Source organism: Arvicanthis niloticus, chromosome 12 (assembly GCF_011762505.2).
Source record: "Arvicanthis niloticus isolate mArvNil1 chromosome 12, mArvNil1.pat.X, whole genome shotgun sequence".
Classification (NCBI taxonomy): Eukaryota; Metazoa; Chordata; class Mammalia; order Rodentia; family Muridae; genus Arvicanthis; species Arvicanthis niloticus.
In genome coordinates, this window is record NC_047669.1 from 56,796,462 (window position 1) to 56,818,580 (window position 22,119).

At 33.9% G+C, this 22,119-nt stretch overlaps 1 protein-coding gene across 17 annotated transcripts in view; it reads right to left on the reverse strand.

The window, feature by feature from the left end:
• Robo2 (roundabout guidance receptor 2) overlaps positions 1-22,119 on the reverse strand; it is a 1,463,572-nt gene that overhangs the window by 78,484 nt on the left and 1,362,969 nt on the right. For all 17 annotated transcript variants that reach the window (XM_076943086.1, XM_076943085.1, XM_076943080.1 and 14 more), the window contains 6 exons: positions 16,014-16,138; positions 12,328-12,499; positions 8,745-8,950; positions 3,896-3,977; positions 3,340-3,502; positions 1,186-1,352 (listed from right to left, as the gene is read on the reverse strand). In XM_076943086.1, coding sequence (XP_076799201.1) covers positions 1,186-1,352; positions 3,340-3,502; positions 3,896-3,977; positions 8,745-8,950; positions 12,328-12,499; positions 16,014-16,138 — 915 coding nt within the window. The remainder of the gene's footprint in view (positions 1-1,185; positions 1,353-3,339; positions 3,503-3,895; positions 3,978-8,744; positions 8,951-12,327; positions 12,500-16,013; positions 16,139-22,119) is intronic.

A 22,119-nucleotide genomic window follows, 5' to 3' on the forward strand; every position in this document is an offset into this window, starting at 1 on the left:
AAAAAATCATATATCTCTTCCATTTCACACTCAGTCGTTTAATTTTACTCTTTCAATCCAGACACATTAAAGGCGGTCGCATAGGGATGAGGTAAAATGTAACTACTTTCAGGTCTTCAAAGTCTTTGTTGTGCTTTCTCTCCCTCTGGAGACAGGTTCTTTACCTACATTCCCTTCATCATCATGGAAAATTAAGCACACTATGGCGAAGAGAACAAAAGCAGAGTACCATCCCCTCCTCCCTCAACTGTCATCATGTCAGCCACGTCCCCATCACGTGGTGACTTTATTTGACTTCATTCCTTTACCGCACCCTTCTCTGTGATAATGGCATGCTAGTCACTACCCCTGAACTACATTGTAATTATAATAATATTTTATGGCTGCATGGTGCCTTTCATAGCATAAAAATACTACTTGAATTATATCTCTTTCAAAAGCTCTTACAAATAAGAAATAATTAACCCTTTCTCAAGAACCCTGTAGGGAGTAGATTGTAACAAACAATGAAGGCCCCATTTTCTATTGTACTACTCCTTCTATTACTAGTAGGGAAGGAAAGGATAATATAGCATTCTGTATAATTCCTGCATAACAGTGACTTCTGTGTCATGACTTCTGAGTGCTTCTCCACCCTTGCCTGTAGTAAAGCACAGGTTACAGAAAAGGAGGAGATAAAAATTTCGATTTTGAAATTAGTCATTTTAATATTCTAGAGAGAGAGAGAGAGAGAGACCGAGAGAGAGAGACAGAGTGTGTGTGTGTGTGTGTGTGTGTGTGTGTGTGTATTTTGTATTTGTACATCCTGCCTGGGTGGGTTTTGGAATAGAATGCATAAACAGAAAAATAATTCTAATAATTCTGTCTGGGCATCTATTTTTAAAGGGTTTATTCTTTTTTTTCTATTGTGTAATAGAGAAGGGGGAACATTTTTTTTTTCATTTGGAGATTCTCATTTACTACATAAATACCCAACTGTTTGTTTGTTTGACCTATGTCTAGCTTTAAAGCTTTGAAAGCACACATCATATAGCAAGGCAATCTGAAAATATTTTCTTCCATGGACAAAATCCAGGAAATCATGTACAGTCAGCATTTACACATTTGCTTTGCTCATGCAATGCTCTTGGTTTAAGATGATACACCCTACTAAAGTCAGTAATCTTTCACAGCTGCCAAAATTACCTTGTGTTCGTACAGGATCCGACATAGGGCTTGGATCACTGAGACCTTGGGGGTTGATCGCTCTGACCATGAACAAGTAGATTGTGTTGGGCCTTAGCCCTCTTACTGTATAGAGAGTTGTCTTAACATGGTTTGCCACTGTCTGCCAGCTATTGCTCACTGATTGGCTGAAATAAGAACAGAAACTGATTTAACGAATATTAATAATAAAATATCAAATGGTGTTGAGTGTCAATGACAAAAGTCAATGGCTGAAAAATTAAACAGATGAACACACACACACGCCACTTGAAGTGTTCAGCCCAATGATGAAACATTTGGATGAGTTCAATTTATTCAACAACAAAGCAGAGCCCACCTAAACGGAGTGCCATGCACAACAAAATTAAACTCAGCCCAGGAAATATGACAGCCCTTGTTAAGTGCACAGCAGCCCACTAAATGAATACCTGTAAAAGGAACAGAGCCAAATTCACAACATCAAGTTTATACAATATATATGGTCCTCAAAAATGCATATGTATATAACTTGCAAAGAATTAACCTGTTGAAAGAATAAACGGGCTACAGAGTAATTTATTCCAATACATTTTCCTATAACAAGGTGTGTTTTCGTTTGTATCAATTCCGCATGCAATTTTACAATAGAGCCTTCTAAAACTACATATCTGTAAAAGAAGAGAGGAAGCATGTAATGAATATTTTCCTCTTGGTCACATTTTTAATAAAAATTTACACTACATAGTATTGTGATCTCTCATCTCTAAATGATGAAGTAACTCAGATTCTGTCTGTGGACTCTTCTGAAACTGGCAACAAGTGGATGCTATTTTAGAAAGCTATATCTAAGGTCAAATGCAAATTTGCTAAAAATAATTTTAAAATGGGGACTTTTAGGATTTTGTAATTTTTAGGATCAAAAGTGCTTAAACATCAAGCATAAAGAGTATTATTACTATTTATTATATAAATTATTTTATTGTATAATTATTATTTTAAAATTCGAAAATTTGTAGCTATCATTAACTTAAATCTGGTGTAGGAAAACTTAACAGAATAAGTGATTATTTGTCCTCATACTGATAGAGCAAAGTGGTTACCTTTCAAACTGTGAAGCATCAAAGAAAAACACAATGAAACTGAATGTAAAACTATGGCATATACATTGTCCCATTTGTTACTGGTCATGTTTAGATCGAGAATGAAATAAAATTCAATGATTTATGAAGTACACCTCTGGACTCATGATGGCATTTTCGTATAGCACATTGAACTACATATCTTTTCATTCAACATCTACAAGCACATGGAATTGATTTCTTAACTTGCTTCTCAATTTCTTGCATGAATATCCGATAGATTTCCTCAAGAACATGGAAACAGACATATTAGAATTATTTTACATATGTGCTCTAATTATTAGGAATAAATATTCCCAAACCTAGTGTGTCAATATACACTGACTATCTTTAATAAGTGTTTATGTCTGCTAATTGTGGATCCTTTCTGGGTCTAATGTCCCAGTGTGATACGTATATACATGGCATTTCACTCAGCTATGAAGAAAAATAAGATTATGAATTCATCAGAAAATAGATGAATGTGGAAAGTATCTTGTTAAAAAAAGTTACTCAAAGTGAGACAAAAATAATACGTGTGTTCTCACTCAAGTATGGAGTCTATACATGCATGTGCTTATATATATATATATGTGTGTGTGTGTGTGTATGAAAAACATATATGTATGTATATATGAAAAACTTAAAACACATGAAGGTGTTTGAGAAAGTACAAAAATGGGGAATAAGAAAGTATACTATCCTAAATTATACTTTGTATAAAGTATAGTATACAGCGTATAGGCAAAAGCAAATGTGTCACAGTATGTATATAGGAAAAAAGGTGGAGTACTTATGTTACAAAATCCCTCTTTATAAGCATAGCAATAAACAATGAATTTTATTTTTAATCTTATTACATAATTTATAAGTGAAAGTTTTATGTCTAATTCTGAATAGCCAAAATTAGGTGGATATTCTTAATGTACATGAACTTGTCCTTAACATAAGCATCAGGATGGCTCAGGTGAGATTAGAGGAACCAGTAGCTACGACAAACATCTAATGGAGAAAAGAAACAGGAATTGCCTCATACCTGAAAGCCTCAATGATATACGCGCTTGCTGGAAGTACTCCAGGTGTACCTGGTTGCCAGGATAAGGTGACACTGTTCTTAGTAACATCGGTGACCTGAGGTTTGGATGGTGGCCCTGGGAGGTCATTTATATCATAATTTTTACTGATTGTTGCTCCAGATTCTGTAGGAAACAGACAGAGAAAACTTTGTTCCTGATTTTGTAAGCAGACAATAAGGCTTGAAAGAAAGAAATATTAAAGAAATTGACTTGACAGTGTGCAATTTATCTTCATAAATCAGACGTTGGTAAGCTATTAGCTGGTTTTCCTATGTGGTAATAAATGTAGTCTTCTCTTTTATGCATAATCAGCATAATCACTCGCATTTCAGAAGAAGTCAAGCAACAAGGTTTTGAGGTGGAATGCACAGAATTCCCCAGACACCATGTTATCTGCCAACTAATGTGCAAATTCAAAATTGACATTAAAAGTGACGTAGATTTACATCCAACGCATGCAAAATCTTGATCCACCATTACTTTGTTATTTAAATACAACTCTCATTAAGAACTCACCTGTTACATCCAGCACTGCACTCCAGGAAGTCTCCCCACTCGAACTTGTAGCCACACAAGTATATGTGCCAGTATCAGAAATCTAGCACACATGGAAAGAAAGAATTCAATTGTTACAAGTATGCAAATATGTAACTACTCACTTTTCAGCAGGAATTAGAGTCAATTGTGTGTGTGTGTGATTTAAGCAACCTTTTATTATCATAGTTATTAAATGTTTTTGAAACTACATTTCTGCAACTAAAAGTTATTTTTGTGATAAAGTTTATTTATTAAGTTTTCCTGCCTTTGTTGTAATATTTACCTTTTAACTTCAGTTTCTTGTGGGATTCCACGGTGTCACTGCCAGATATAAATGAGCTAACTTAGAATTCATGTAGAATTCTACATGCATGCTACGCCTCACAAATGCAAGACTGGCTTTTCTGTATCAGAGAAATTTCATTTCAATAAATGCAAGTATCTAGGACTAAACAGATAATGAGACAACCATACCTCTGAGACTCCAAATACATTTTTAAAGAATACACACACACACACACACACACATATATATATATATAATTTATAATTTATATATACATATATAATTTATAATTTAAGGAATGCATTCTCTAGTTGTAAGTCAATGGCCCCAATGTAGCACTCAATAACAAAGTGGTATCAAATCAAGAAAAAAAAAAAACCTATGTGAAAAATAACAACTAAAATAAAACAAAACAAAATCAAAACAAGAAGAACAAAATAATGCATATGGAGCTTTGTCATTTTGATATAACCAAAATCAGAAGGAGCCAAAATATAAATTTTCTTTATAAAACACATTTAAAATATCCAAATTTATTATCATTTAAAATGTTTTGTTGCTCATCAAGAATTACCAAGGACTTTGAGAATAGTTGAAGATATGATCAAAAGTTGACTTTAACAAATGTAAAAGTAAAAAAAATTCTTGACAAAAGCCTGAATACTAATAAAACATTAAAATCAAGGGTCCTCATAAAGTCCAGGTTTTAGAGACTTGCAGTACTAACATTTATTGCTAATAGGTTGGTGGAGAAGAAAAAAATAGATGTGAGTAAAAGCCAAAGAAAAGAGATTAAGGCAAACAAAAGATGAAGACTTTCAGTTCTATGATGAGCATAAGTCTGTTCATGAAATCTGGAAGATTATGGAATATTACACCTCCCATTTCAAAATTGATCCATGACTCAGCCTCATAATTGATTCTTAGATAAATCATTAGTACATGAAGACACTGCCATGCTACCACTTTAATTGATTTTAAATGTCATTATATATTTAGCTAAAGGTTAAAATTGCTGGAGCATGTCAGTCTTTTCCATACTATCTCTGTACAATTGTCTTCTATCTTACAGGGATGATAGGAGTCGCCATTGTGGAATAAGCCATCCTTTGAAATGTGGTTACGAGTGCATTATAGTCATTAGGAATCTCTGCATTTAAGAAGCATCACTCACAAGCTAAATATAATGAGCTGAGGTTGGATTTTAATGGGATGTTCATTTGAATATGGGCTGTGAATGTGTAAAAGAATTTGCATTTTATTATAGCTGTTGAACTAAAATGTAGCACTTGTTATTCTGTGTAAAAAGAAGAGTATGTAGGTAATGCGTCTTAACTGCATCCCCCTGTCATTGTGTGGAGATACGGGCCTGACATTAGCTGTGGTAGGTAGGTTTTAATGAGTGTTGGAATATTCAACTTCTCAAAAGATACAGATTCAGATACCAATTAGCTGGACTAGGAGAACTTAGCATCCATCATGATATTTTGTTCTCTTGCCTTAGGCACTAAAAAAGGAAATCACCAGACACAAAAGATTCTGACCTATAGGAAACCTCTCTACTACACCAGTGAAGTGGTAAAGCCTGTCTTAATCCCCCCTTAACAGCAGCCATTGTATAGAAAAAGAACAATGTGTGCAATTTGGAACCGATCAAAGCCAAATAGCTTCTGAGTCTCACTTTTGTGCTGCTATGAGCGCCATCATCATGTTCTTTTTCTGTGCGCTTTAACTTTAGATAGGACGTTTTCTGATCAAGAGGGCTTCACTTTCCTTCTCTCCTTATCCTGTCTTTCATCCTTGACCAATTTCTTTAAAAGGAAATAAATAGGTTATCACACTCTGTCACCCCTTTTCTCCTTGGATAGTTTGCTACAAACAAGCCTCCTGGGGATAGCATCTTAGAGATGTGTCTCAAAAGACCTGTGCAAGGAGTCAGAGCTTGTTTGACATCAAGCATGTACCTTAATTATTTCTTTCTAGCGCTCCTAGTGATCACGATCACAAGCCCTTTAATGCAACAATACAGCACATAAAGCATTAACCTTCATGAGCCAAGTTTTTCCTTATTTCAGAAAGAGGTTAAAACTTTTATGGAAGAAGAGCTCATATGATTTTTTTTTTTTAAAAATAACTTCCATTTTGTTCAAAGAAAATTAGTTTTAAATTCATGATGAATATTTAAAAGCACAAATCAGAAAGATTCCATATTAATTTATTTTCCTTTGACAGAACTTGGTGAGAGTTTTCACTTAAAATAAGTTAGTTTACTGTTATTAATGTTAATACTATATATAGATCTGTTAAAGTTTATCTACTATTTTCCTTTTTTACAAATATATGTATAGTACACTGATAAATTACATATAGATGTACAATTGTATATATATTTATGATAAGAGAACAATCATCTTCATAGGATAGTGTGCATTGAAATATTTCATTTTTTGCCCTTGCTTTTTAATATAAAAATTGAAGAATAAGTAAACTTGTAGTATTATATTCATTCTATTGTTTGTGTATGTATGTATGTATGTATGTATGTATGTATGTATTTAAGTAAGTAAGTATTAAATGTGTTTGTTTGTCAAGGATCTTGTGGAGAGGTCATAGGAAGCTTACAAGCATCAGTTCTCACCTCTCCCTCTTATATGAGTTAGGAACTGAACTCAGGCCATCAGGCATGGGAACAGGTATTTACTTTTTTTTTTTTTTTAAGCTGAAGGGGGGTTTATTTTTTTCCAGTCTGCTTTAAAAAAAATGGATATTTTTTTACATTACAGATGTTATCCCCTTTCCCCATTTCTCCCCCACCCAGAAAACCCTAAACGTCCCCTCCCCCTGCTTCTATGAGGATGTACCCCTACCCACCCAACTACTCCCTCCTCCCCACCCTCAAATTCCCCCACACTGGGCGTCCAGCCTTCACAGGACCAAGGATCTCTTTTCCCACCTATGCCCAACAAGGCCATTCTCCCCTACATATACAGCTGAAGCCATGGGTTCCTCCCTATGTGCTCCCAGGCTGATGGTTTAGACCCTGGGAGCTCTGGTTGGTTGGTATTGTTGCTTGCCCCATGGGGCCACAAACCCCTTCCTTCATCCACGAAGTCATTCCACATGCTGTCTTTGTTTGTTTGTTTTTCTTCACCTTGGTTTCCCATTTCTGCCCAAGTGCCAGACCAAAATTTTTCTTCCACTGAGAAATTATCCTTTTTTTTTTTTTTTTTTTTTTTTGATATTGTATCTTATTAGCTATCTCAATTCTGGCTTCCATCACAGCCCTGTGAATTTTTTAAAAATATTCTTCTCTACTGTCATGCCTGCTAGCTGTCACAGTGCAGGTGGCTGTACTGTATACATGGTTGAGTGACTGGGCCATGCTAGCTGTGGACAAGTAACCTTCATAATGGCAGCTCCCAGGTTACCACTTTTTAAACAATCCTTCATCTCTTTAAGATGGAGATGAGACCTTTAGACTTTTTCTAGCCAATAGCATTCTTGAAGGTGACAGATATCATGTCTGAGATTTAGCACTAAGGGACAGAAATGCTCACTTTCATTGGCAAATTTCATGTGACTTGGAAGATTTGAGCACTAATATTTGGAATATCTAGATCACAAGACCTTAGAGGCTACCACCAACCAACTCCTGGAATAAGGTGGGTAGTTAATCTATCAGTCAACTCTAGGCAACCAGCTGTCACACCACATTGCTCAGAAGGAAGTCAATCCTCCCTCTATTTTCTGGCAAACCCCTAACTGCAATCAATAATTACTTGCAACCATTGTAGCAGAAATTGTAGCCAAGTCACACCATCAATTCCATTTTGAACAGGAATTGTAGGAAACTGTATGTTGCTTTAAACCACTGATATTTTTAAATATGAGGTTGTTGGATATTAGTAGAAAAATTAATAAGACATATAGAATCACAGAGGTCTTGGGGTTACCTGTGATGTAGATCCAATTATTTCACTTTGGGGGAACAGTCCATCTATTTCATGTATATTCACTTGAAACACCAGTGAATCGGTCTCATCAATAGGTTTAAATGTAAAATTTGTAGCAACCTAACTAAAACTCTAAGGGCTTTGCTAACTATCCACACATACCTCTAATAACATCATAAACTCAATAAACTCATTGCATCAAGTTGCATCCTGTTATTCTTCATTGAGCAGGTTTACCCATAGAACCTCACTGTCTTCCTTGCTAGAGTAATTTGAAGTATTTCTGATTCTCCATTGAGTTTAGTTGCCTGCTACTAATCCATAACTCTCTCTTCAAGATTCTTACTTCTGGAATTGGAGTCAGTAAGTGTAGGCTTAGCAGGCATGAAAACTGAGTTGGATTCCCATGGTCAAGTTACAAAAAGGACAATGATCTTTCCCATAATTTCAATTAACAATTTTTGAACCAAGAAGTAGCATGACCTTTCATAAAATGCTGATATTAGATTTTTTCGATACACTGTATATGTTTTTCTTAAGGAAATACTGTTGATAGGATAGACTCAAAAACAAGCCAAATACTACATACCCGCAAATTCTTAATCTGCAATGTTCCTTGGTCTTGGATCGTGGCTCTTGGATCTCTCCCCAGAAAAGTAAAGCCCTCCTTCAGCCAGCTAATTACAGGAAGAGGCTCGCCAGTGGCTTTACATTTCAGTAAGGCTGTACCGTCTACCGCAAGTGTTTGGTTTATTGGTCCTTGCAAGATTATGGGTGGAGGTCTATCTGTCAAAACTAAAAGGCAAACACATATTTAGAAAATTTAGACTTCCCTGACATTCAGTTGTCTTGATATATCAACACTGAAAAATAAGATTAAACACACAAAGTTCTTTACTATTATCAAAACTTCTTTTGCCTTTTCAATATTCATATTTTCCAACTATATATATTAAACATCCATATACTGCACTAAGAACATATTATTGTTTTAACTTACTGTGCATTCATTATAATTAAAATGATATGGGGATAATTTTTGACATTTTAGTAAGGTTGAGTTGAATTGAAAAGCTTAGTCACATTGAAATTAAAATAAAAACATTGGTAGCTTCTATGAGCTGCCAATCATAAATTATTCATATATTTGCTCATATACATGCATATTTTAAAAACCCTATGGGATATATTGCTTGTAAAGCTGAACTCCATCTTTGCTTTTTTTGTTATAAATACTACATATCGTAGCAGCTACTGAATGCTATATTTACATGAGCTTATGTGTTTTGTGGATGATAAAACATTAGCCCTTAAATAATTTAAATACAAAATCATGACATTGGGTCTCCAAACTATAGTCATGACATTTGCATGAGTTTATTGAGTTAATACTCACAGCAAAACAGAGTAAACTCGTCAACCTGAATGCATGGTGTAACCAAATCCAATTTTTACCAATAATCAGCATAAATATGCAGCACACTTTTACAATGTACTAGTTTGGTGGGCTTTTTTTTCTTATGGAACACCATCCTATAGCATATTATTTCTTGTTTTTAAAAATATTTTAAATGGTTTAAGGAACATATATTAATGTCTGACATTATATAAACGGTTGGTTGAAAAGGAGAATTAGTTTAATACTGTTTTGCTTAAGAATTCACCAGATTATCTCCAGGTCAAACTGACATGTCCAAGTTAGAAAAAATGACATTTAAGAGGAAATGACTATAGCAGGAAAGACAACAGATTTTTCTTTAATTTTTGAAAGTTTGTATATTTTAATATTATATTGTTGATATAAATATGCTTGTATAAATATACATGTATGTATTATATGCACAAACACTACTGTATCTTATTTAAATTATATTGAATGTATTCCACATGCCAGTATATGATAAAAATTAGTTTAGTTTTAACTGATCTAGAAATTAATACATAGGTCCTTGCATAGGAGGACACTGACTTCTGGCCAAACAGGATCTCTTACGTCAATTCCTACCAAACACAAATATCTGTGCATCATAATCTAAAATATCAACCTCCTGTTTTAGTAATTTTATTAAACTTAGAAATAAATAAAATAATTTAATGGAATAAGGCTGTTTGTAACAAATCTGAAGAAATGAAAGTTTAACAGAAAGTTTTATGGTTTTCAAGTTAAACTCAATGCACAAAACATTATACATAATCCTGTATTTAAGGGAGAAAATGGGCCTTCATTACCCTTATAAGATGTGTGTATCAAGTTTTAAATGTAGCATATCTGTTTCAAGTCAAATAGCTATGCAGAATTCTAGTAATTTCTTATAATCTGCTTTTATTGTCCTACATCTGACATCATTAGACACAACCAAAGGTCAACTAATTAGAATTTCCCCTTCCTTTTCCCCCCACTGTCTAAATAACTAGCACATTGCCTTCTGAATGACTCTGATCAATAAAGTAATTGAAAATCTCCTGGCTAGCAGAAATTCAGTCTCAGGGATGTTATGGTTGAAAGATGACCACAGGTTTCCATGACACTGGAGTCAAAGGTTAAATGAACATTTAGGGTTTTTAGTGATCTGTGAACAACTGTGTGGTCTTCTCTAACTGCATGTTATAAATCCCTAATAAACCATTCAGATAACACAACAGTGTGGCATTTATTGTCAATGTGAGGTGTGAAATATATTCCATTTCTATATGCTTTTTAAATTTTATTGACTCTACCTATAGAATGGTCATTACATTTTTGTTTTAATTTTGAGAAAAAATTTGGAGAAACAAAAAGTTAAATGACAGTCCCTTATTAATGATATTTTTAAATTTATACATATATTTAATATACATATTTAAAATATGAATATATTGAATATTTTGGTCCAAATATCTTATTTTCAAAGTGTATACGTTAAATCATTTTCACTGATATAAAACATGAGAACTTTACTGATATTAATCATTATCTTTTATTTTATTAAAAAAATATGGAAGCATAGAGGACCAATGCTCTTGCCAGCTAGGGAAGACCTTTTTCATCATAGTAACCCTTGAATGGGCTTCTCTTTCAATTCCATGGCAGGAAATTCTTTGTAGTACCAGCAGGAACAGTCCAGTGTCGTAATATTTCCATAGACAGTGTCTTTCTGGGGTGTCTCTCCCTGCACCATTCCTGTGCTAAATTGGGCATTGCCATGGACAGGTATTGAAAGATATTACTATTCCATTCATTTTACATTGCCTTTTAATCTACATGTGAATCCAGATATAAGGGAAAGCAAAGTGAGCTTCACCACTTTAAAAAAAAAAAAAATCTTAGAGTATATAGGTCAAAGGCCCTGTACCTCAGTAGCTTTGTCTTAAGAGGAAAAAAAATAAGTCAAAAAGAAAGGGGACAACTCAGAAAAAAATAAAACAAAAATGAAGAGTTTTTAATTGAAGACATTAAAGACTGAGAAAAATTCCTGTTCACACCTCATATACTGTCTAACCCCTCCCACCCAAGCTGTCAAGTGCAATAAATAATCTTCCGGTGAAAAATATCAGATCCTTTTCAACTTCCAGCAGAAATTAAAATTCAAGGTACATATGTGCAAGCAAAAAAAAAAATAATAATTTTAGCATCATCACTCCTTTAGAATGCATTTAATTAATTTAACTTAGAGAATATATAATTAAAGTTGGAAGAATGTCATAATGTGATTAGCTAACTAAAATCTCATTTCTGTCTTGCTGATGATATTTAAAGATGATATTTTCTACTCCTTCAGATAAAATATTAATATCCATCAGAATCAGTCATGCCAGTGAAATACTCAATGAAAACATACAGATTATATTTATAAACATAATGAGTGATGTCATTTATTTAAAATAATACACCCCTGTAAATTAATGATCTAAATAGCCAGCTTCGATGTTCTTTTTCTTAGGCAAATGAGTGGTATGGAATCAGAATTAGAAACTATTAACCATTGTTGCTCCACTTATGTAAATGTAATACATTTTCTAACGGAAATGTATATATAGGCATTGAGGAAAATTTTTTAACAAATGAAATATTCTCCCCAAACCTGAAATAAAAATTAAACTAATAATAATAAATAATAAAATAAATAATAAATAAATAAAATAGTCATAAAACTAATTCTTTTTATGAGAAAAATCAAGTGATGGCATCTTACCGTCAGTAACCTCCAGCTGTGCTTTAGCTAAAATGCTGCCTGCCACAGTTAGGGCCTGGCAGATGTAGTAACCCGCATCTGAACGCTGAATGTTGGTGATGGTGAGGTCCCCCGTGGGGGACACTGAACACCTGCTATTGGGCTGCTGAGGTTGATTCGGGAAAAGTAGGTTCTGTGGAAAAACAACAAAAACAGAAAAGAGTCTCTTCAGTGTTTTTCCCTCTGCAAGGAAAGTTTCATTAACAACTATAACCATTATGGGAATATGTCTGGAAAAATGAAATGTATAGATTTAAAACACGTGGTACTGCAATGTCTATAAGTACCACAGTGGGTTTGACTAGGAAATATTTTCCAAGTCATAAACTGTGATCCACAAAGTAAGCATGTTCTAGCTGGAGGAACCTCCATCTGTAGTTCTTAAAATTAGAACTTTTAAATTTAAATTTGGATTTGAACATAATTCTTGCATTTTTATAGCACACGCGATCATGTCAATATGCAAATCTGCAAGATATTGACTGCGTGAGGATCATTAACATGACTTTATATCAACTATCTACTCCTTAGTGTTTGCTAGTTATATATTTCAGCTTTGAAATTTAGTTTCCACATCTTTTAAATAAATAGGCAAAGTACTACTCATATGACCTAGTTTCCCGGCATTTAAAGATGTTGACTGTAATGCTAAGTACAGAGGAATCTTATACTGTAACAAACCTTATACAGTAACAAACAATGTCAAATATCATTGCTGTTGACCAATTTGATATGTTAGGACAAGTTCCAAATAATGTGTATACCATAGGCTGACCAAAGTAAGCTTCTATTTCTAATTTTTCCTTAGTCAGACATAGCAGCTAACGAACAAGCTATGAAAAAAAAATACTGCTATCTAAGCAAAGTTAAGTCATAAATAAATAAATAAATAAATAAATAAATAAATAAAGGCTGTAGCATGGTTCTGAAAGTATGCAGGTAACCTCTACAACATTCAAAATATTACTTTCTCTTAAAAATAGTTTCCTACACACTTCATTAATGCCTGTCACACAACTAATACAGCCCAATCACAAACCCTTAAAGTTCCTCTATCAGAACAGGATCATTAATTTGGATGACCTATGCTGTTTTACTGTTGTTCAATTAAGAAAAACATGTGGCTACAATAAATCATACTGAGGTATGTTTCTAGTTGCATTATAAATAAGGACATATCAATTTTTATGTTGTATTTACTTACAAAAAAGCATTAGTACCCTCTGGGATCTGTTTTGCAATATGGTAATTAATTTTCCAAGTTTGTAATTAAACAATTTCAATAAGTTGAAATCAGGAGGTAATAACATTCAATTAAAGGCACAAGACACATTTTCACCTTAAAATATTTTTACCCTTGAAGTAATGCCAGTGGACGAGGATAAAATAGGGTATTAACACTTTTCAATTACGCTAAATGACTTTAATCCAGCAAATGATGTCCTACTTTAATTAGAAGCTCTTCTCTTTATTGCGACATGATGGATGTCCACTTTATTAGATTCAAGTGAGACACTATAAGCCCACTTTACATAAACATTACCATGCTATTAAATGCTGTCTAAAAGGAGCAATGTTTGCTAGCATGACAGGAATATAATTTCAAAATGCTATAGCCCTCTTCCCAAAGTAACATTACTATATAATGCTAGGCATGTTCATATACTTGAAAGATAATTTGAGAACAAACTGAATCTCCTGTAGAATCCAAATATATTATAGTTATAAAACATTTGAAAGGGAAGGGCCTAAATTTTAAGGGCAATTGAAAATGATACAATAACTCAGAGTGCACACTTTCCTACAATTAGCCATTAGAATAGTAATTTACATTGCACTAATCCATCAGATGGTCTAATTCTCTACGGGATCTCTTCCTCTACAATGTAATATTATTCCACTTTCAACATGATTCGTCGACATGGAAAGTGGCATTTGATTGACTTTAATCCATCATCTATATTCCCAGGTTGTATGGCACAGGCAAAAGAAATAGATTACAAGCCAAGCCCAGGAACTCTGCAATGCTCTGGAAGTGTTTGAACATCATATTAGTACTAATTGGCATTATCAGCATATATTGAGGAATATGGATCATTAAGTTCAGGGCTTGGTCTCTTTCTCCTGATGGACAGAGACAGATTACTGTAAAAGTTGAATATTGGAAGCAAAAAGACTGAACATTTTTGTTAATATATAAATTCGTTGGATGAAAATTTACAGTGTGTTCAAAATTTCACTTCTATTCTTTATCTCTCATTTTCTCCACTCACTCAGGACAGATAATGGTCAATGAATTAATATTACATCTAATACTGTAAGCAAACCAATACACATAACAGCAAACATTATGTATCATTATTAATATCATTAGAATTTTATTTCACTTTGTCAGACAATATGGATGATGCTTAAAATCTAATAATTACTATTCAGTATCATTGATTATTATGTTAGATATCCTCTGTTCACAGGACTAGAGCATCAGTGTACATTTTAAGTTATACACTTTTAGAGTTATATCAGGGATATTACTTGTATATGTATGAATTTATGTTAACCAACAGCTATCTTTAATTATTGAAAAGACATGATTCTTAATTATTGAAAAGACATGATTCTTTACACCATGTGTTATAATTCTATTTGAAATAAACTTTTTCAGTGAAGAGTCAAAAAAACCTCCTGAGGAGAAATTCATCTCTTGCAAAGTCTTCAGAAGATGTGTCAATATCAAGTGTTGACATTTAGGTAACTTCCCATATCCCTACTCCTCAAAACAATTCACCAGAAGTTGTAGTAGCAAGCAACTATTTGAGAAGGAACACAGAGTACTTCTTTTCTGAGAAATGAATGCCTTCTTGAGTTATTTATAGAACCTTCAGAATGAAGAGACAGTTCATTTCAAGAGGAATGTGGAGACAAGTTATTAGTCTAGGTTTCTTAATGTCTCATCTGATTCAAGCTGGAAATGTGTATTGTCTCAACCTAGAAGCTAAGCACTTGAGAAAATTAATGTGTCCAGTTGAGTTTTCTGAAAGACTTTGAGAGATGATGTTTGCCCAGAAGGATCACAGCAAAAACAAGATAGTTGTTTCCTGTGTAAAATGTGTTGTTTCCTGTCTAATTTTATTATGAAGAAATCCAGAGGGGGAAAAAAGGAAGAATGGAATTCCTCCATTATTAAATGAAAGTGTACTTAAGTTTGTGGTCTTTTTATTCTGCCCAGATAGTGAGTTGAAATTGGATTCTATGGCAATTAATACTGGATTTTAAAATGCTATTTCATCTCTTTTATGCTAAGAACCATTCTAGGCATTTTATATGTGATAGTTCATTTAATCATACCATGCCACTAGATGTGAGAAATCAACATGACCATTGCACTCAGAAATTTTCAATATTTTTGTAAGTTGGGGTTAAAACTATTTTATTTTTTATTTTATGTTAAATACAGGATTTAAAAAAAATAATCCTGGCAAATAAAGAGTGCTATAGTGGAACACTTGACATCCAGTTATTTTAGAATCATCTTTTTCTCAGAAATAACATACAGTGAAAATAGAAAGAAGAAGAAGACAGGTTCTGAGGGTCACTGAGAGAGAAGAAGTTCAGAGATGTCAGAAAATCAGTCATGCCCCACTCACCTGGCTGCCTTCTTTCTGCCAAAAAACAGCTGGTTGTGGGTTTCCTTTAGTTTCACAGGGGAATGTCACTGTCCGGCCCTGAGCAACGATCTGATCTCTTGGCCTAACCACAAACTGTGGAGGAGCTAGAATTTGAAAGGAAAAGACAGAGTAAACATCAACCTTTGACAACAGTGAAAAAGATATCAAAGAGAAAATCTGGCCCTGGGTGACTGGCTCAGCATAGGAACCAGAACAAGGCTATGGAGCCTTACTTACTTTAGTTGATTTCTCACAACACAAAAAGAAAAGAAAAACTCTCAAAGATGCAGAAAGAAATGAGGTTATTAGTGGACATACTTTAGAATATTATGCATTAGCATCCTGTGTGTTAGACACTTGCTTAGGAAAATAGATGCCTAATAATTCTAAAGTTCATGAGACAAAATGTCATGGCCAATTTGGAACTATATTTTGAATAGGTCACCACGAAAAAGAGTCAGTATCTTAAGCAACTATCTCCTTTCTCCAAAGTCAATGTATTAGCAAACACAAAACACTTTACAGTGTTTTCAGGATATTATATGAGATCCTGAAGTCACAATAAAGTTTAAATGTTATCCTGATTCTTATCAAACATTTTAATACTCGATGCATCCAAAACATTGAAGTACTGGAGAGATGAGGACTACATATAAAGCTAACTAATAATATAAGTACATGAATTGAAACAGTTTATTCGTTTTGAATAACTTTATTTCAGTAAGCAGTGATCAGGCAATTAGTACGTTCTACTAGGTGTTATAAAGTTGGAAATGTAAAGCTTAGCAAGTTCAATGCCTTGTGAAAAAAATATACACTCAACAATGACGGCAAATGTGAGTTCAGCGAGGGCCTTCCAGCACACCACAGAAGACGACTTCAGTTATGCTGCGTACAGCATATGGGACGAGACTCAAGAGAAGGACTCTCCTGTGTAATGGCAACTTTAAAAAGTCTTTGGATAGGAAATAAGCATTGTAAAAATTTTGAGTAAAGAGCATCATTTAGACAGTGGAATGTTGAACACTTTCCACATCCGGTGCCCACTGAAGGCGTTAAAAAGCACGATCACATCTATTACAACATTGTGAGGTAGAGAAGAAGGGAAGGTTAAAACCATTAACAGTGTGGAAACAGAGGACCATGCCACCCTGCCAACCGCACTGTGCATATCTCTAATCTGAATGACAGCTGCAAAGTAAACTTCCTGCAGGCTTTAACAGTTGAACGAAGATGGAAGACATGAGAAATATTTATTCAATTTAGTAAGGCATATGGTTAGGAGAGTAGTAGAATGCTATAGGTAAAGATGATGATCCCAAGAAGGACTGACTCTGTTAGAAAAGGAAAGAGATGGAAATTAAATCCTAATGATGCTCACAATTGGAGGAGGTCTAAAGATCGGAAAGTGAGAAGCACTAGAGGATATCCAGACACTTCCACAAGAACATCTTTACACCATGCACTTCCAGGGAAAACACGGTCTTATCCCGTGAATATCAGAATAGTTCTTTCTACTTTAAAAACGAGTTTTGTTGTTGTTGTTGTTGTTTTGCCAGAAACTTAAAAACCAATAAAACAGTTTCAAACTAGCTCTCATTTGTTGAACTGAGTGCAGACAGAACATAATCATAAAAAGTGGACACTGGAGAATTTTAACAATATATAGTGTCCAATAAGGGCAGAACCCAAAAGGGGCATTAGAACAAGATATCTTCATAAACATATTGTCAAGTATACAACTTAACCCAAATTCTTCCATTGTATAAAGACCATAGTTTTCTCTAAGGAAAAGAAAATGATGCTTATTTAAAATTAAAATTTGTATTTTGTTATAGTTCATTGTTAGCCAATCCATCCAACACATAGTATGGAGAAGGAGGAGAAAAATTCTTTAAGTTAAATCTTTATGACTGTTGATTATGGATGACTCATACCAACAGCACGAAGAAAGCAAATCCATGGATCTGTTTGAGCAGTGTTGTTCGTGTGGCCTTCTACTTTTCAGGTGTTCACATGACTCTCACAAGTTCTTGGTATTTCTATACTATTAAGTTGAATTGGAAGATGCATTGATGTCTGTTTTTAGTAGGAAAATTGCTTAAATCAATATTACATAATTATGTCAGGAAAGAATTTAAACATAAACCTACCCATTTTTCCTTTTTTGTGTTTCTTTTCTTTGAGACTGGGGTTTATTCGAGAACTCTGGCTTTTTTAGACTTTGGGCTTTTTTGTTTTTTTTTCTTTTTTGTACACCAGGCTCATCTCCAACTCAGAAATTCAACCATTTTTGCTTCCTGGATGCTAGGACTAATGGTGCATGCTACATTGCCTGGCTTCAAAAGTGTTCATGAAAATATAAGATTTTTACCATGAAAAACATTAACATTGTTCTGTATTACTTATGCTTTGCCATTCTTATAATAGATATATATTTTAATAAATATGTAAGAATCAGTGAGAAAGTATTTGCCTCTGCAAACCCAATAAGAAAGAATGAATAGTGTCAACAAACATATTACCTTCTGAGAAGTGTTGTATAATTTAGCTGGCATCTTCTCTTCAGGATGCAAAAACTCACTTAATCAAAATCAGTTATGTGACACTCAAAAATAAAAAAATAAAAAGCTCCAGATTTGGCATATTAGGTCAGGTGCATTTCTTGATATGAGAAAGACCTTAAATTGTCCCAAGTAAATACTAATAAAAGTTTGCAGATGTAGGAGATCTAACTAGTACTGCTTTATTTCCTTTTTAGTCATAATAGCTAATACAATATATGGTAGAATTACCAAGTAAGAATGTGTAAAAGCATACTTTCATCTGTTAGTTTTGATAAATTGCTGTAGGTACTTGAGCGATGTCTTTATATTTCTCCAAATTTGAGTACTCATTTTAAAAAATATCTTTTTTTTCAATATTTATTTCATGTTATTTATGCATGTATATGTGTACTACACAAATGCTTGTGCATATGCATTCAGATTCCCATGGAAGATACAGGCCAGAAGGGATCCAGTCCCCTCCATCTACCATTCAAGGCAGTTATGAGGCACCAGATGTTGGTACAGGGAAATGAATGTGTTTTTTTTTTTTTTTTGATGAATTCTTTCCCAAAATATTTTTAATTCCATATCTAAAATCCTGTTTCCAGATTCAAAATATTAACTCCCCAAACAAGTACAAGAACACAACCATACCATACATTTACTTTTACGAGACTAAAAGATTCACATTTTTATTCATTCTAACTATTTGACTGACTACAAATTATAAGACATTCTGTTTAGTAAAGAGAATGGCAAGTAAATAACAATGGGCTTGTGTAATGCCCTTGACTTTATATAAAGATAAAAGTAAACAAAACAGAATATGATTGAAGCAATTGCTATTAGTTTTTTTGTTTGTTCGTTTGCTTGCTTTTTAACACAGTACTCAGGAGGTGACAATAGTTTATCTCTCTGTGAGTTTGAGGACAGCCTGGTGTGTACAGAGATTTCCAATCAACCATGGTGACAAAGTGAGACTGTATAAAATCAGAAATGCAGAAGGAACTTGGAGAAATGGTAAGAATAGAATCAAAGGACAACATATAGTGAGGAAAGAAGAACTAGTCACTTTTGAGCTGTGCTGAATACAGGTCAACCAAATAATTCAGGCTAACGGTGTTTAACATATTGCTCTGAATAAGATCTATTCACAGATATTTTTACAAGGAATAAATCAGATGGGTATTTCAGAATGAATGTTCTGGAAGTAATGCAGCTGCTAATTGGAGACATTGAATAGGAAACCAGAAAGGGAAAGGGCTAGAGAAACTTAGAAAGTTGGGACAAAGAAAAAAATCTAGTGGGAAATAGATGTTGTATGGAGGTACTTAAAGGAAACATGCTATCATGTAACAACTTAAATGTATTCTTCCACACTGCAGTTATTCCTGGCAGTGGAATAAAAAATAGAAGGAAATAATAATTTCCTAAACTTTTATTCTAACTTTAGAAAAGATGGCTACCAAATGTTTTGTTAGTACTATTTTTAAAATGTGCCTTGCATGAGACATTTACTCATAATGCATTTTTCTTCTAAGTCACTGGATAAATATGCTACAGTTCTAATGATTCTAATCACTTTTTGTTGCCAGAATTTCAAGACTCATGGCTCCCCAAAGATCTGCCATTGTCTTAGCATTATCTGATCTTATAAAACACTGAAACATTTAACAAAGCAAAATTCAAAGAATGCTTGTATCTTTGAAAATGCTTGAACTGTTGTCACCTGAAATCCAGACAACAGGAAAAATTAAAACAATCACTTTTTCCTTGGTAGACTCCCTGCCAAAGATCTATATTGCAATCTCTGTGAGGGAAGATTGGCTACAGAAATTTATTGGGGAGGGGGAAAGGCTAAAATGAAAAACGACACCAATAATTCTTCTGGGAACACTCCACTGTATCAGTATTTCCTCAAGGTGGTATTGAAAATGGTTTTAAAGAAGGGCTTGGACATTGGCAGCAATGGGAGAGAGCAGCCAGAGGAGGCATTCCATCAACAAAGCACAGAAGCCCAAAGTGTGCTGTACATGAACTAGAGTCCTGAGAGAGCTCTCACTAAATATAGGAAACAAAATTAGGCCCTCAAGACAGCAATTCAAAACCCACATTTAAACCCGAAGCAAATTAGAAAGCTTGACTTATAAACTCCAAATGAACTTGCTTACTAGAGAAATACCAATTGTCCTACATGTCCTTAAGGAAAAAAAAGACCTTCAAAATATGTATTTACAATCTCAAAAACCTAAAAATAATATTAGACAAACATCTCATAACTATTATGTACTAATCCACTTGCTCAATCTGCCAGATGATTATATCTTAATGCTATTTCTGAATGAAGAGATATGAAGATGCCTGGTGCCACAATTCAGTGTTTAATTAGAACATGTTAAAAAAAATATAGCTTTCTAAGAAAAGTACATTGCATGAATTCTGGAAAAGCATGCTCTTTTATCAAAAGGTCAGTTATGTTTGCAGGTCTGGGATAGTTCAGCTGTAACTGTGTTTTCAGAATTTAAATAAAATGTACAGTAAATTAGATTTGATTCCTGCTAATTTATGCTTGGATGCTGCATTCAGCCCATGCTGGCTTCAATCAAAGTCATGCTACAGCACTCTTATGCTAATGCATGCTGAAGAACCAGGGTGGGCAGAATGGAAATCAGAAAGCTGAGCATGAGTAGGAAGCATAGGCCATGCTCGAGGTGGGCTTCAAGACGAGGAGAGAGGGACCTAAAGGTTAATCACATCATGTTCAAGCTGTTTCTACAGGAAAATGACTTTCTATGGCAACCATTAACATGGAGATAGCCAGGCAGCAGTTAGGTACATTTATATGAGACACAGTGGTTACAGTCACACTTAGCCAGTCTCTTTGATTGTAAATTTGTTCCTGAACAAACCAACTTTGGATTCTTTAATAAACATTTTGAACTTACTAACTCAAGTAGAAAACAGGTTTTTTTTTGATGTGATTGAATATATTTTGCTTATTAAATGCTATTATATTCTGTAAGACTATTGGAAAAGCAGCCTTCTCCACCATGTGATTGAATTCCATGTTTGCTTCATTACAACCTCTTTAACACAATGGCAAAACAACAACAACAACAACAACAACAACAACAAACAATATTGGAGTGCTGACCAAAGGCCAAAGGCCATGTTAAACCACCCACAGGCATTAGTTCATTTCAAACACAGAATTTTGCATGTCTCAGCTATGATGATTTTTATATAAATATCAGTAACTTGAGTCTTTTGAAGAATGCTTCAATTATTTACATAAAAAATGTTATCTTGGGGGAATAAATTTGACATTTGGTTTATTTCATTGTTGTACTAAGTGAACCAAATAAATATTGAGCTCTTAATTTAAAGTGATTCACATCAGATAATGACCCCACTAAACTCATCATTTCTCATCTCTAGTACGAACCAAAAGACTAAGAATCTAAGGTTATAATTTTGAATATAGTAGACTATGTGAAAGAGTACACAATGTTTTCATGAACAGTGTGTTTCTTGTC